The sequence below is a fragment of the Gastrolobium bilobum genome, unplaced genomic scaffold (assembly GCF_033153095.1).
Source record: "Gastrolobium bilobum isolate Gb01-03AN ecotype WA unplaced genomic scaffold, APGP_CSIRO_Gbil_v1 utg4659, whole genome shotgun sequence".
Classification (NCBI taxonomy): domain Eukaryota; kingdom Viridiplantae; phylum Streptophyta; class Magnoliopsida; order Fabales; family Fabaceae; genus Gastrolobium; species Gastrolobium bilobum.
The window spans coordinates 25,156-42,684 of record NW_026898023.1 but is presented as its reverse complement, the minus strand read 5'-3'; the positions used below and the strand labels follow the sequence as shown (position 1 = coordinate 42,684).

At 33.2% G+C, this 17,529-nt stretch overlaps 1 protein-coding gene and 1 pseudogene across 2 annotated transcripts; both read left to right on the top strand.

Moving 5' to 3' along the window:
* Positions 1-11: 11 nt before the first annotated feature.
* Positions 12-5,542, top strand: LOC133312281 (uncharacterized; annotated as a pseudogene).
* A 4,200-nt stretch (positions 5,543-9,742) lies between these two features.
* LOC133312278 (uncharacterized) lies at positions 9,743-12,551 on the top strand. Of its 2 annotated transcripts, XM_061513453.1 has the most exons (3): positions 9,743-9,896; positions 10,870-10,919; positions 11,667-12,551. In XM_061513453.1, exon 3 carries the CDS (start codon positions 11,746-11,748, stop codon positions 12,313-12,315), a length of 570 nt encoding a protein of 189 aa, XP_061369437.1. In that variant the 5' UTR covers positions 9,743-9,896; positions 10,870-10,919; positions 11,667-11,745; the 3' UTR covers positions 12,316-12,551. The 2 variants fall into 2 exon arrangements, with proteins under 2 accessions (XP_061369437.1, XP_061369438.1); XM_061513454.1 differs by lacking the exon at positions 10,870-10,919.
* Positions 12,552-17,529: the final 4,978 nt, after the last annotated feature.

Genomic DNA, 17,529 nt, shown 5'->3' with positions numbered 1-17,529 from the left:
CAAGTGCTAGAATGGTGTCTAAATTGGGCATGGAAACCAAACCTCACCCGCTGCCATATAAGCTTCAATGGCTTAGTGAGGATGGTGAAGTGACCGTAAGCAAACAAGTGGAGGTGAACTTCTCCATAGGAAAGTATGATGATACAGTTTTATGTGATGTGGTACCAATGGAGGCTTGTCATTTGCTTCTTGGGAGACCTTGGCAATATGATAAGAAAGTTATGCATGATGGTTACACCAACAAATTCTCTTTTGTGCATGAAGAACGCAAGACTATTCTTGCACCTTTGACTCCAAGAGAAGTTAGTGAGGATCATTTGAAAATGAGAGATAAAAGAAAGTGGCCAATGCTCTTACTTTTGAGTAAAGAGTGTAATAATATCAAAGATGCCAGTCCTACTAACTCTCTTCCAAATGAGGTTTCTTCTTTGTTGCAGGAATTTGAAGATGTCTTTCCCAAAGAGGTGCCTCATGGACTGCCTCCTCTAAGAGGCATTGAACATCAAATTGATCTCGTGCCGGGAGCTGCATTGCCTAATAGGCCAGCCTATAGGAGTAACCCCCAAGAGACCAAGGAGATTCAGAGACAAGTTGAAGACTTGATGAAAAGAGGATGGGTGCAAGAAAGCTTAAGTCCATGTGCAGTCCCAGTCCTTTTAGTGCCTAAGAAAGATGGAACCTGGAGAATATGCACTGACTGTAGAGCCATCAATAACATCACGGTAAAGTATAGACATCCTATTCCTAGATTGGATGATTTATTGGATGAATTGCATGGTGCTTGTTTCTTCTCTAAAATTGATTTAAAAAGTGGATACCATCAAATTAGGATTAGAGAAGGGGATGAATGGAAAACAACTTTTAAAACTAAATATGGGCTGTATGAATGGTTGGTTATGCCCTTTGGTTTAACCAATGCTCCTAGTACCTTCATGAGACTAATGAATCATGTGTTAAGGGAGTTTCTAGGAAAGTTTGTTGTGGTTTATTTTGATGATATTCTGATTTATAGCAAATCCTATGATGATCATCTTGTGCACTTGAGGTATGTTGTGGAAGCACTAAGGCATGAGAAATTGTATGCTAACATGGAAAAATGTGTGTTTTGTATAGACCATGTTGTTTTTCTTGGTTTTATTGTTAGCTCACAAGGAGTGCAAGTTGATCAAGAGAAGGTTAAATCTATTCAAGAGTGGCCAACTCCTAAGAATGTAAGTGAGGTGAGAAGCTTTCATGGCTTAGCTAGTTTCTATAGGAGATTTGTTAAAGATTTCAGTACCATAGCTGCACCCTTGAATGAAGTGATTAAAAGGCATGTTGGTTTTAAATGGGGTGAAAAACAAGAGAAAGCCTTTGCTGCCCTCAAAGATAAATTAACTCATGCACCTATTCTTGTATTGCCTAATTTTTCTAAATCTTTTGAGATTGAATGTGATGCATCTAATGTGGGGATATGGGCTGTTTTGATGCAAGAGGGGCATCCCATTGCCTATTTTAGTGAAAAACTGAATGAGGCTGCTCTTAATTATTCCACATATGATAAGGAATTGTATGCATTGGTAAGGGCTTTGCAAACATGGCAACACTATCTCTTGCCCAAAGAGTTTGTCATCAACAGTGACCATGAGCCCTTAAAGTACTTAAAAGGACAAGGCAAGCTTAACAAAAGGCATGCCAAATGGGTAGAGTTCTTGGAGCAGTTTCCCTATGTGATCAAGCACAAGAAAGGTAAGTCTAATGTAGTTGCAGATGCACTTTCAAGAAGGTATGCTTTGTTCTCTACTCTTGAAACTAAGTTTATTGGTTTTGATCATATTAAGGCATTGTATGAGCATGATCCAGACTTTGCACAAATCTATGAAACTTGTGTGGATGCTGCTCAAAATGGATTCTTTAGGCATAATGATTACTTATTTAAAGAAAAGAGATTGTGTGTTCCTAAAGGTTCCATTAGGGAATTACTTGTGAAAGAGGCACATGCGGGGGGATTAATGGGACATTTTGGAATCCAAAAGACTCTAGACATGCTGCATGAACATTTTTATTGGCCACACATGAAGCGTGATGTACATAAATTGTGTGAAAGATGCATTGTATGTAAGCAATCTAAGTCTAAATTATTGCCTCATGGGTTGTATACTCCTTTACCTATTCCAGATTGCCCTTGGATTGATATTTCTATGGATTTTGTGTTAGGACTACCTCGGTCTAAAATGGTAAATATTCTATTTTTGTTGTGGTGGACAGGTTTTCTAAGATGGCACATTTTATTCCGTGCAAAAAAGTTGATGATGCAATCCATATTGCTGATTTGTTCTTCAAGGAAGTGGTAAGACTCCATGGACTTCCAAGAAGCATTGTCTCTGATCGTGATACTAAATTCTTAAGCCATTTTTGGAGGACATTATAGAGTAAGTTGGGGACTAAACTTCTCTTTTCTACTACTTGTCATCCACAAACTGATGGCCAAAATGAGGTAGTGAATAGAACTCTTTCTTCTCTTTTGAGGGCTGTAATTAAAAAGAACATCAAGTCATGGGAACAATGTTTGCCCCACGTTGAGTTTGCATATAACCGGGCAGTTCATAGTGCTACTCATTATTCTCCTTTTGAAATTGTTTATGGCTTTAACCCTCTCACTCCTCTTGATTTGCTACCTTTGCCTAACAACTCTATTTTTCAACATAAAGATGGTAAGAGTAAGGCTGAATATGTGCGAAAACTACATGAAAGGGTAAAAGCAAACATTGAGAAAAAGGTAGAGAGCTATGCTAAGCAGGCAAATAAAGGAAGGAAGAAGGTAATTTTTGAACCAGGTGATTGGGTTTGGGTTCATTTGCGAAAAGAGAGGTTCCCTTCCCAAAGGAAATCTAAGCTTCAACCAAGAGGAGATGGCCCTTTCCAAGTGCTGTCCAAAATTAATGATAATGCCTACAAAATAGACCTTCCTGGTGAGTATGGTGTAAGTGCTACTTTTAATGTGGCTGATTTGTCCCTTTTTGATGCAGGAGACGAGGATTACAATTTGAGGACAAATTCTTCTAAAGAAGGAGGGAATGATGAGGACATAGGAGGTGGCATGACCAAGACAACAAACTTGGAGGACATACAAAGTCTTGGAGGCCCAATGACAAGAGCAAAAGCTAAAAAGGCTAAAGAGGCTCTAAATCTCTTGGTGACCACTTTACTTGAGACAAGCCCAAGTCTAAAGGAAGAAGAGCCCAAAATGATACACTTAATTAAAATTGAAGACCTTGAAGAATAAGCCTCAATGGATATGCATGAAGGCTTTATTTTACTTGGCCCAAATTCTGCACTTAATTTTTTATTTTCTTATATTTAGTTAAACTTTTTGTAATAAGGCTTATTGGGCTGGATTATTGGGTTGTCTATCTTCTTTTATGTGTAAGTACTTTTAGGTTAAACTCAATATGGTTGTTGCCCACTATATAAGGGAACACCATGGCTTTTGAAGACAGATTTGGAATATCAAGTTAACCTATTTTGGTGAGACTAGTTCTCTTGGGTTCTTTTGAGAATCTCTGAACTTATCAAGGGCATCAATCCTTGTGGCGTTCTTGGGCTTATCAATTCTTTCGAATTGTGGCGCCTACCTATAATCCTTAAACTCCAATTTCGTTATATATTATCTTGGATTCATATCTCTCGAATTCCTTATCCTTTTCCGGTGATTCTTGTGCCAAAATCGTGATTCAGGAAGCCATCTTTCACCTAGTTTTGGAATCACCCAAATCCGAGGTCTGTAGCGTGAGATACACTCTGTTCTTAACAGGTCGTGTTGGTGGATGAATTTGGGGTTAGAATTTCCATTCCTAGTAGATCCATTCCTCCATTCCTATTGGGGATCATATCAAAGAGGGACACAAGTTGCTGGATGGGACACTTATTGTTGAGATTAGCCTTTCCTTCTTCACTTACCATGCTTTGCTTTCCTCTTGGCCAATGGAAACTCTTTATTCTCTGCTGTACACATTTCTTCTTGCTTGATTGCTGTATCTCTTTATGCTTTATGGAAGCTTCTTTCAACGTTTCCTGCAAAGTGGTCAGAGAGATTGAGTTAGTAGAGCAGGTGTTTTTAATGTTCCAATCCGTTCCCTTTTTCCTATATTTCTAAAATGATTACTCATCATTCGTTACCCGCTGTGTTTTTGTTACAAAGATATAAACACGTGTTTTTAATGCAAAAGTTGCTCATCAGATGAGGGAACAAATAGTATTTTAACACAAAAATGGGCTTAGATGGGAATGAATTTTCGTCCCATCAACAGTCACAACATTTAACGCGCGATAGTCAACACAAAAATGCCATGTCTCATCTTTCTTCTTGACCAGCTAGGACAAATCACTCCATTGTGTAACATTTCCAAGACTAATTTCTCTATTTCATATTTTTGGAAGTGTAGGTACCTGTATGGTCTGACTTGAACAGGTTTGACATCATGAATTAATTGTATGCGGTGGTTAGTGGGTCTATCGGGGGGGGGGGGGGGTAGGGAATTCGGAGTTGCAAATGTCCTGATACTGGTCTAATAAGGTTTGAACTTCTGGAGTGTAATCAACATATTTATGCGCTGATAAGGCAGATGTTGGAGGTGCAGTTACCACAGAAAAGCACATAATACAGGACTCCAGAGATTTCTGAGCCATCAATTTGTGCAATTGGGACGAAGTAATCAAACTCGCTGCGATACGTTGCTCTCCTTGAAGAACGATGTGTACACCTTGGTGTAAGAAACCCATTATTAGCTTTTGGCAATCAGTCATAATAGGTCCCAATGTAGCCAACCATTGGACGCCCAGTACCATATCCACCCCTTGTAATTCCAAGAAAAATAAATCCACTGAAAATCGGTGACCCTGAATATCTAAAGGAACAAATTGACGCATGGCTGAGCAATTGAGTGAGTTACCGTTCCCCACTTGCACTTTAAATGGTGGAATAGATAACAAGGTTAGGTGCAAATGAGTAGCTACTCTAAGAGTGATGAAATTGTGTGTGCTGCCACCATCAATTAAGATTTGGACCGACTAACCAACGACAATACCTAATAAACATAATGATTTCGAGTAATAAGTGCCAAATAAGGCATTAATACTAATCTCTGGAATATCCTCGGACTCCTCTAGTTGTGCGTGTGATTAAATGATTGGAGTAGTAGAATCAAGAGGCTCATCCTCCTCGGCTCCTTCTAAATACAAGAGAGAAGCTTGTGCCTTGCATTTGTGGCCATAAACAAATTTCTCATCACAGTTGAAGCAGAGACCCTTATCACGTTCAACCTGCATCTCTGCTTGACTTAAATGACGAATGAGAATAGCTAGGATAGGTTCGGTGGAGTTGGAAGTTGTGAGGGCTAGTGGGTTGTTGGTTTTTGTTTGGGAGAAAGATGGAAGTTGGGAGACTTGGGTAATGGGAAAAGACTATTTAGAGAGCCAAGGGCACATGGGTTTGTCATCACCAAGTTGGTCTTCAAAAACTCTGGCTAGAGCTAATGCCTCATGCCAGTCACCAGGATGTTGAGTTAAAACCGAACGTTGTATGCACGGTTTGAGCCCGAAAATGAACAGGCCACATTTCATGGTGGCAGATAGGCCATGAACTTTGTTGGCGGAAGCCTCAAATGCTGATTAATAATCAGCCACAGAACCCTGTTGCTGTAGCTTAGCAAGGGCACCAATGGGTTCATCAAATTCAGAAGGCCCAAATCGCCTATGTAACGTTGTGACAAAAGCAGACCATGTGGGAAGTAACCCTTCATCACTAAGACCCCTAAATCAACAAGCTGTAAGGACATCTAAATGGAATGCGACAATCAATAAACGTTCGTCTTCCCTGATTTTATAATATTGGCAGTATTTTTGTCCATAACAAATAACTAGGAAGTGGGATCACCAGAAGTAAATCTTAGAAAAGTGAGTTTAAAAGGACGAGAGTTACCCAGATCTGTGTTACTGGTGTGAGATTTTGAACCTAGTCTAGATCCCAGTATTCCCGAATGAGAATACGCACCGTGATTCTGTCCATCAAGGATCCGTTGCAATGTCTGCTGGATTTGAGTGTGGGACTTATGAAGGTAGGCATTAGACTCTTGGAGTCCTAAGTGCTGCTGCTTGCGAACCAATTCCGCGGAACGAATCTGTTGTTCTAGTAGATCTAAACGATGATTTTGTTGTTCCAGAACATCCAATCGTTGTGTTTAATCTCTCATCCGTGTGTTTTTCGCCATAAAAAGGAAGGATGGGTAAGCAACGAGAGCACCAAAATGTAGCAATGAATTTGAGAATTTTTAGAGATAGAAGATACTTAGAAGAGAAGAAGGATAAGAATAGAGAGAGAAGAGACATTAGAAGAGATGAAGGATAAGAATAGAGAGAGAAAAGACAGGAGAAAGAAAATTTATTCAAAGTCTGCATAACTTTTTCCTTTTCCCTAACAACCATATATTGCCCTATTCATAATGGGCCCCTTAAACAATTATAAACCACTCTGACCGATTACAATATAAGAATTAAAAGACAACTTGGTTAACTCCAACAGCCCAAGACTACGTCTACATTAATTGGTCTCGTAATCCTTTAGATACTGGGGCTTCTTGTGGGTCCTTTTAGCTAAGCCCAACTCACTATAAGGTCCGTTACACAGTGTCATTTAATTTTATGGTAAATTTTCAAAATACAATTTATCAAGTAAAGTAATCAATAAGGTGTAGGTCATGCATATACACCTATGATGCACGGACACTGACACGAGACACGGGACACGACATGACACGACACGACACGCCGGCACGTTAATTCTAAAAAATGACATATTTTGACACGTTGGGACACGTTTTGATATTAAATAATATAATTTATATTTAATACATATAACAGTTCATAATTAATCATATAACCAATCAAATATTCAAATTTCATAACATAAATATAAAAAATAATAATTTTTCGTACCTTGTTAATTTTTCATGTCAAATTTCATAACAGAAAAAAATTGATTTATAAATGATTTTTTTTTATTTTTAGTTAATAAAATAAAATTAAGACTAAAAAAAAAAAAAGTGTCCGAGCGTGTCCGAACGTGTCCGAACGTTGACCACGTGTCCGAAAAAGTTGACTGCGTGTCAAAAAAACGTGTCAAAGCGTGTCGGAGAGTTGACCACGTGTCCCAAAATATTGACCGCATGTCAGACGCATATCCGAACGTGTCGGAGCGTGTCCATGTCAGACACGTGTCCGACACGCCATTTTAAAAAAAAATTGCGTGTCCGGATTTCTTAGATATACACCACCATTCTGTCATTGACATATTTTTAGTACAAATCAATGGTTCAGAACACTTGAACATCCATGCTCCCAAAAAGTTGTGTACCAATCCAAATCACTTAATCGGGAAATGAATTTTTTTATGTTAAAATTTTATAAGATCTGATTATATTAAATTTTTATGTTAGTTTTTTTCTTCACATATATTAAATAAGTGAAATTTAATTATTATTAATAAAAAATTACGTAAATATTTCATATAATCAAGTCATATTAAATTTTAAGAAAATCCATTCCTATTAGAAAAAGGACCGTGATGTGCTCACAACCTATCAACATAATATTCCCGTCAACTTTCAGCTTCCAATTCCATACGATGTTCACCCAAAAAAAAAAAACTAAAGACATAAAAAAAGGACCAATTCTTTATTAGGTCCTCTGCTTTCGTAATTAAATAAAATACATTGTTAAGAAAATGTCATATAAGGAAATAAATAAATGGATAAATTTATGTTATTGAAACATTTTTATATTTTCATTAATTTTTTATACTAATAATGGCAGGGAACGTTGAATGTAATTTTTTTTTTGTAAATTATATAAATATTTATGGGTTCATTTTTTCTGCAGTTACTGTAGATAAGTTATTTGCACTAAGCCCAATACGATGTCGTTTTGGGGTGAAAATCATGATATTTTTGTAATTTTAATTTATTTCAGAGTTATAATAGTCTTTATATTTATAATTTTTTAATATTTCAATACCAAAATGACGTCGTTTTGAAAATAAATGCTGATAACTTATCTGCAGTAACTCAGAAATATTTTTGCCAATGTTTATTACTAATTGTGTTAATGGAATATTATTTCAGTATATTCAATTTTTTTTTTCTTTTTTATCTACAATGGATAGATAAATATTTATTCTTATGTTTTTGCTTAATATATTTAAAAAAAAAATCAAAGGATAAGTAAATATTCAAAATTTACCTAAATATACATAGAAATTAGAAACTAGAAAAATATCTGTAGCCCGAAAAATGTTATCACAACTGTTAATAAGAAAACAAATTCTTCTCTTGTAGACCCCACTTTCAAAAGGGAATCGACCTTCTTTAAATTGCCAATGCCCTCGGGCTTCTTTGTATTTGGATATTTATATTTTTTTTTTGGTAAAATCTTTGTATTTGGATTTCGTAGCTATACTAAAAAATGCCATAGACCATTATTTATTAATTAATTAATTTTTTATTTGTTAATTAAAAAATTATGAAAACAAATCATGAGAAAAACATGTTAATTGAATATTAACATTTCGAGTATTTTAATAAAGACTAATTTAATCAAACATATTTCTTTATATAATTAAAACCATATATAAAAAGGACGGAATATTTGGTTTTCTTCACTTAATTTATCGAAATATAAGTTAAAAAAATGGTATTCAAACTTTCAGTCCTAAACAACAAAAGCTGCTATTAAATTAAATATTAAAGAGTTAAAAATAAAAATATGAAATGAAAGATAGAAATACTTAATATGTCAATAATTCAAAAAATATTTAATATTTTATCCTTTTAGGTTCTCAGCATATTCTTTTTAATTTGTGGTTTTAATTTTTTAAATTTTGTCTATTATTTTAAAAAATTATGCCATCAATCCTTTTCTACCTCCATTATCATTCTAATAACTAAAAAAAATAATAAAATGATAATAATATTTTCTTCAAACTGAAGAGTGATAATAATAATAATAATAATGTAAAATTTAATAAAGAAACAATCGGCTATAAAAAAAGAAAAGAAACAATCATTCAATAACCATTTGATTATAAAATCGTTGGAAAGCAGGGGTGCTAAACGAAGGCCTAAGATTAAATGTCTAAAATTGGTTGTTGGCACCAGACTTGAACTTGTATAAAAGCTCGTTTAATAAAAAGGTCTCAGACTCCACTTCAAAAGCTCGGCCTTAGAGCTTCCCAGGCTAGCCTAGTATATTATTATTATTTTTTATTTTATATTTTTTATACTATTTGTAATAGCCCTATCTTTCTCCTCAATCCATTTCACCCCAATTTATTGGTTAAACAGATTTTTTGAATGATTTTACTCTATATTATGTTTTTTGAATATACATTGAATTTACCAATATTTATGGAATTACTAGTGTTGTTGATTGTATATTCTGTTTGAATGAATTTTTGTTGTCTTATTTTTTCTAAAAAGGCTATCAGGCTAAATCGGGCTTTTAATTTTTATAAATAAGCTAGGCCACATGCCGATAATTATATTTATAACAGGTAACAGGCTTAGTCAGGCTGACACATTTAAACACAGACTTAACCTTTTAAGACCAAAGCTCGGTTCGGCTCGGCTTGTTGGAAAGGAATAAACATGACCCACACGGCGAAAATTGGGTAGTTAATATTTAGGCCCAATGGGCCGAATAGCGCTAGCTAGGCTGGCATTGAGTGACGATAGACGAAGGCTTTTGACAGAGATGTGTGTTTTGATTTAACAGCCGCACGGAACGGAGGACCCCAGAACCACCACCTCGACCGGCGAAATCCGCAACTGTAAGCGACCGCTAAAACGGACATAGAACGCCGTTAGGTAATATCGAAGTTGAATTCTCAGATTACCGATTCAGCAACAAAACACAGATCAGATATATAGTAATATATTTGTCTGTATTTTGCTTTTTAATTTGGATCCACTCTGACAATTGCTCAATTCAGACTTTCAGAAAACACTCGTTTTTTCTGTGGTTGTTTTTCGTAACAGATCTGGTTTTATTTTATTTTTTTTGTAATTTTTTGTGCTTTTTGTTTTTTTTTCTTTTAAAACTTGATGCTATAATTTGCATGGCAGATTTTCTACCTTGCTTTGGATAACAAAAGGAAAAAAGAAGAAGAAGAAGAAGGAAAATACTAATTCAGCCTCTTCATAATTTAACTGTTTTAAGTTCAGCCAAATTGTCAACAAATGTTTGCTCACTATATAGCATGAACTGCTAACAACTTTGATGGGGGAATGCTCACTGTAATTCACGCGATAAGGGGGAATGATGTTTTAGAAACTTAGAGTTAGATTTTGATTCCTTTTAAAGCTAAAGTTGTATAAAAAAGATTTTCATGTTCTTTGATCCATTTCTTATTTTCTTGTCTTGCTTTACATTGCTGGTTTTATTGCTGCTATATTGTTATTCTGCATCTGATAACTTTTCTTTCTTTCTGAGTATGCAGTCTTAAATAGTGAACACTAAGATTTCAAGAGTCACTGCCGTGACATGTTAATTTTTTCTGCAACTCTAAAATTTCTATTATTAATGAATGAATTTGCTCTCACAACTCTAAAATTCAATGATTTTTTTAAACGAGATTGATTTTCTTTATAATTTGCTATTTAAAATGTGTAGTTTTTGCCATTTTTTTTTTTCTTGTAGTGAATATGATAGAAAGCAAGTGGGAAAATAGATTTTGGTTCCATCAAGTATCTTGCGATCTGCTTAGCGTTATCTTTATAGAATGTTAGGACTGCTATGTATTTGCACTTTGCATCACGTTTCTATTTTCTCAATTTGCAGTCTTAATATTAAAACCTGAGGCTTGAAGGGAAGCTGCTATGCTTGGCTAGGTAAAACAATCCTATTATTTTGTAGTTGAACACTGAAGTTTTTGTTTTCTTGAATAGGGAATTCAATGAATTTTTTCAATTCGTATCTTAGAAAACTCAAATCCTTGACTCTTTTTAATTACTTTGATTTTCTTTTCTACAGCCAAATTGGTTTGAGCATTTTACGTTTGACAGTAAAATAGTATTGAGAAGTCCAATTTTGCTGTTGGTTCTTTTTGCACAAGACATATTGTTTTGGTGTATATGTGCACTTTGTTAAACAAAGAGAGGAAGGAGGATTCGATAAAAGTAGCTGCATATGGATTAGTTCTTTTACTCTATTTTCAAAGAATATTGTTTCTTTTTAAGATTTTTTGTTTCTGCCCTTTACTTTATCTTTTTAAATCCTACAATTAACACATGGACCACAAGAAGCCTGAGTTTGTTAGCCTAGCTCTGTGATGATTATTTATTGCGATTTGTGGTATTGAAGGACAGTACTTGTTCTAAAACAGATTTGAATGAATTAGTTTCGTGCTAATATGTGATACATTAGTTAAGCAATTTTGAGATCATTGGTATTTCCATAATTTTATATTTACTATTTCAAGAATATGCCCTGCTACATGATCATAACTAATTAGTATGCTGTAAGCAAAGTTACTGCTGCTATATATTCATTGTTCTGGATTGTCCAAGGCCATTATTCTTTTTTCTATTCTTTTAATGAGTTGTATAATATGAATCAATGTTTTTGTGTTTATACAGGCTTTGGAAGTTTAAACAATTCAGATCAAAATCCAAGTTTGCTGTCTTTAATTTTCTAGCAGACTTTTCTTTATCTTCCATGGCATATCCTTTCTCAGATTCCAAGTACTCAGATGGCCTCACTGTAGTGGGTATCTCCTTCTGCACAGCTATTATCTGTGAGATCATCTCATGGGTTCTTATCTATCGTACCAATTCTTACAAGAACCTTCGGTCCTCCATTGACAAAGCCTCCAAGAAACTTGAGACCATGAAGACGGACAGCAACAAAATCAACATTAAGAAGTCCAAGACCAAAAAAATCGATCGTGTTGAGACAAGCCTCAAAGAATCAAGTCGAGACTTGTCTCTCTTCAAGTTCAAGTCTGGGGGTGTGGTGGCTCTGGTTCTCTTTGTGGTCTTTGGGTTGCTAAATTCGCTATTTGAAGGTAAGGTAGTTGCAAAATTGCCCTTCAAGCCTTTTGGGCTTATTATGAAAATGAGCCATCGAGGTTTGCAGGGTAACGATCCCACTGATTGTTCCATGGCCTTTCTATACTTCTTGTGTTCCATTAGCATCAGAACAAATTTGCAGAAGTTCTTGGGTTTTGCACCTCCAAGGGGTGCAAGTGCTGGTCTGTTTCCAATGCCAGATCCAAAGACCAGTTGATTGGGTTCAGTGCTATATTTGAACTTTTTATCTTGTTGTATCTAGGGTGAGGATAATTTGGAACTGCATAACTTTAGTCATTTATATTTCATTTGGTTCTCTTAGGGAGACCAACGTGATTTTAGTTGTTATCACTGGTACTGAAACCCGTCAACTACATTTTACAGTGATGATTTGCTTGTTTTTTAAGTTTACATTTACCTACTCAAAAATATTCAGGATTTTCGTTTTGTTTTTACTATCTCTTTAGGAGAGTGGATAAAATTATCAATCTAAATTTCATTTATTTGATTTTAAATTATCCTTATCAATGACAATTATCAAAAAGATTTGCATAGAATTGCTAACGGAGCTCCTAATGGTTTTTGGAAGAAATTTGATTCATCGGTTTGCTTCGCTCAAGCCCCCTTATGCGTGAGCATTTTTGGGTTTTTAATGTAGCTTTTATGATTTTATGAAGGATTATATCTCGATGTACGTGGATAAGTATCTCTTATGGATCAACGATTAAGATCCCATGGTTTAGCTGTTTAAATCCAAATTTTAACCATTGATTTTTGAATATTTAGTGGTATTAATTTATTGAAAATTAATAATTAAATAATGTAATTTAATAAATTATAATTGTTAAATTACGAAAATTAATGATCAAGATTTCTTATAAGATTTATTATTCTCATATCCGTGTAAGTTGTTTATGTCTATATATATATATATATATATATATATATATATATATATATATATAGGGATTAATGTTTTTCTTGTCACTGGAAACAAAGTTATCTTCTGCCGCTCCAAAATGATATCGTTTTGGATTAAAGATTAAAAATAAATGATATTTTAGTAAAATGCATGATTTAAACAAAAGAGATAGAATATTGTTACTATCAATATTGGAATCACAAAAAAGTTAAAAATCTACTTTTTTTTTTTTTTTTTTAAGTTAAAAGTTTTAACTTCTAAAAAAATAAAAATCAAAAGTCAAATATTTTTTTTTTCAAAAACTAAATATTTTTATAAAAATATAAAAAGCTTTAATTTTTGTAAAAAATATTTCTAAAACAAAGAAGAGATAAAAACTACTTTTTCTATAAGCTCAAACAAAATAAAGTTTTATCAAATTTGAACACAAGTACAGAAGTTTATGCTTTAGACTAAATTCATTCATTCTTAATTTAACCTTTGCTTCTACCAAAGAAAATAAAGAGAAAGAGAAAAGGGATATACAGAAGAAGAACACTAACCAGTGCAGGTATTCCCTCAAGAAAGGGTTGCTATGGCTAGGTGCATCAGCATCCACCATAACCTGAGATTCAATCATAATAATAATAAAAAATAAAATAATGTAGATATGGCATTAATTAAGACTTTGTATTCAATAGCTAGTTACTACTTACCGCCAGTGTAGATAGGGCTGTGCATGGGTCAGGTCGGGTCAAGTTTTTGTCCTACTCGACCCAACTTGGTTTTTATAGGTCAGATATTTTGACCCGACCCGCTTTAATTTGATCCAAGTCAGGTCTGACTTTGATTGGATTTTGTTGAACTAGTTCAGAACCAGTTTGGATCTGACCTGACTTGGTTTCTGAAGTGGGTCTGACTTGGTTTCTGAACTGGGTCAAATCTGACCTGACCCGTTTTTGACTTGACTTTCTCACAAAATTTTGTCGAAATTTTTACGTTGCAAAAGACGAAAATTTCGTCACAAAATTATTTTTTCGTCGAAATTTTTACAAAAAAAATTTTCTATTGAAATTTAGTTTCCGTCAACAGTTTTGACGAAAATGATTTCTTCCATCAAATGTTTTAAACGAAAAAAGAATTTTGTCAAAAAATTTGACAGAATGTTTTTCGTTCAAAATTTCAATGGGAATGTGTTCTGACGAAAATTTTGACAGAAATTATTTCAAGGGAAATGTTTCATTTGAAACTTTTGACGAAATTTAGATTCTCTAAAGAATTTTGACAGAATATTTTTTTCATCAAAATGTTTTTTTTGTCAAAAAAATTTACGGAATTTTTTTATAGAAATGTGTTTCGTTGAAAATTTTGATGGAAATTTTTTACCAAAAAACTTGACGAAAATTTTTAGTTGGAAATTTTCGATGGAAACGTGTTTCGCTAAAAATTTCGACATTTTTTTTTTGTCAAAAAATTTAATGAAAACTTTTTCGACGAAAACTTTCACCGAAATTCGAAATCTTTACAGAATTTTGATGAATTTTTTTGCCGTCAAAATTTTTTGATGACGAAAATATTTTCATCGAAAACTTTCGTCAAAATTTGAAATCTGTAAAGAATTTTGATGAAATTTTTTGCCGTCAAAATTTTTTGATGACGAAAATGTTTCAGTCGAAAACTTTCGCCAAAATTTGAAATCTGTAAAGAATTTTGATGAAATTTTTTGCCGTCAAAATTTTTTGATGACGAAAATATTCCCGTCGAAAACTTTCGCCGAAATTTGAAATCTGTAAAGAATTGTAATGAAATTTTTTCCGTCGAATTTTTTTGATAGAAATTGTTTTGAGGAAAATGTTTCATTTGAAACTTTCGACGAAATTTAGATTCTCTAAAGAATTTAGACAAAATATTTTTTCTGTCAAAATTTCTTATCGAAATATTTTTTTCAAAAAAGTTTACGATTTTTTTTTACAGAAATGTGTTCCGTTGAAAATTTTGATGGATATATTCTTTATCAAAAAACTTGACGAAAATATTTAGTCGAAATTTTTTGATAGAAATGTGTTTCGCTAAAAATTTCGACGAAATTTTTTTTTGTCAAAAAGGTTAACGAAAATGTTTCCGTCGAAAACTTTCGTCGAAATTTGAAATCTGTAAAGAATTTTGATGAAATTTTTTTTCCGTCCAAGAATTTCGATAAAAATGTGTTTCGTCGAAAGTTTTTATGAATATATATTTTTTGTGAAAAATTTTGACGAAATTTAGATTCCGTAAAAAAATTTGACAAAAAAAATATTCCGTCAAATTTTTTTACCGATATGTTTTTAGTCACAAATTTTGATGAAAATATTTTCCATAAAAAATTTTGACGTAATTGTTTTACGTTAAAACTTTTCTTTTAATGTAATTGTGATTTTTTTCACATAATGGGTATGGGTCAAGTTTTGGGTCAGTGAGTCAATATTAAAACGAGTCAGGTCTAAAACTGACCCAAATAAAAGTGGGTCAGTATTTAAACCAGTTCAAAAAATATGGATATTTATGGGTCGGGTCAAGGTCGGATCAAGGGCAGGGCAAGTGAATCAGTTTTTTTGCACACCCCTAAGTGTAGAGAAGGTTCTGAGGTCTTCACCATTAACAGCAACTCTTCGGCGGTTAACAACTTGAGAGGGCCTAAGTTGACAGCCATTACTAATCTCTCTGTTATTGATGACAACTCTTAGAGAAATTTACTTGTGAATGTTCAAATATCTACTTATAAACCCTAAACCCTGCATTCTTGTACAAAGCAATTTATGATTTTACATAATGCCAAAATCATATCATATTATGATTAAACAACATATGATTCCTTGACTAGTATATTTTTTCATAAAATTAATTTTTTGTCGAATATTTCCACGAAAATAAAATTCCGTGGAAAGGTTTTCGATCGAAACTTTCCATCATCGATAACAACAAATTGTATTCCCTCTCTCCTTCCGTGTCTATTTTTAACAAAAATTATTTTCGTCTTATTTTTGACAGAATATATTTTTTGTACAAAATTTTATCATAAATTTCGACGAAACTTTTTCCATCGATAATATGACATTTTCTAATAAGGGTTCTATTAATCTCCTTTTACATAAGATAGGTATATTATGTTGTAGAGAGAAACTAGGTGGGTCCTACCATTACAAGAAAAAAGAAAAAGAAAAAAAAAATGAGGTGCAAAAATCGAAGTGAAAAAAAATGAGATAAGTTACCTCATGTAAAAGGAGACTAATATTTCCCTTCTAATAATGCGATTAGTGCTAGAAGAGAATGGAAAATAATAAAATAAAATAGTGTCTATTCTTGAAACCGTTACATGCAAGTCCAACCCAAATAAGTTTTGTATAAGCGAAAAATATTTTTTCAGCCATTTTGAGATAGGTTATCTTAAGCTATTCCTTTTAACTATGTCTCACTGGTAAGATATAGTTATTATATTAAAGTTATTTTTTTAACTTTTCACGTCAGCAGACAAATTCTGAAAAGTGACTAAAGAGAGAAAAAAAATAACTTTAACGTTGTAATTATATCTTATCGATAAGACATAATTAAAACGGGTAGTTTGAAATAATCTTATCTCAAGTTGTTGTGGGAGAAATGTTAATCCCTCTATATAATCCTATTACTGTAATTTTTCTTGGGACCCACACGGGGCAATCAACCATCGAAGGCCTCTTGGTTTACCCGCTCTTATAATACCATTCTTGAAAATTAAAATTGTGTTTGTGAGAAATAAAATATATCAAATGAGATGTCATTACGTAGATCTAAAAAATTTATGTAAAATCAAAAAAAGAATTACCTGAATTGGATACCCGAGTCATAAGTTATGGTATTCAGAAGTTTTATGATTAAATTATTATTTTTTTTAGAAAAAAATGACACGTGTCAACCTTAGGTGAGAGACGCCCCATTGGGGCGTCTTCCCTTAGGTGAGAGACGCCTAAATGAGGCGTCACATGTGACGCACAAAAAGGCGTCACATTGCGTAATAAATCCGTAATTATTTCTAAAACTATAATAAATACTTAATTATTTAATTAAAATACAATAATTAAATTTTTTTGCCACGCTTTCTTCCTATCATTTTCGATCCTCTCCATTATATATAATAAAGTTTCTGCACATCAAACTCAGTTCTAAATTGACTAACTCGTCATGATTTATGATATTTATATAACCTGTTTGGTTTGCGCCTAGTATCTAGCATGGAAATGCATAGTTAATTGAACATGTCTGGTTGATTTTTTGGGTGAAAATTTTTTTAACTCAATGGTCAGTAAAATTAATTCTATGAGATTTTTAAATTTTTTAAAAGTATGCTTTTTTTTATACATAAAGTATACTTATATTTATAAAAATAATTCCATTTTATCATCTATATGAACAAAATTAATTCTTTTTAAACTCAATTTAAAATTTATTTTTGAATACAAGTTATTTTCTTAAACATCAATTCTTTGAAAATCAAATTTTCAACAATTTAAATCAGAT

Coding starts and splice junctions, on each gene's coding strand:
- LOC133312278 (XM_061513454.1), top strand. CDS start 11,746: ATGGCATATCCTTTCTCAGATTCCAAGTACTCAGATGGCCTCACTGTA.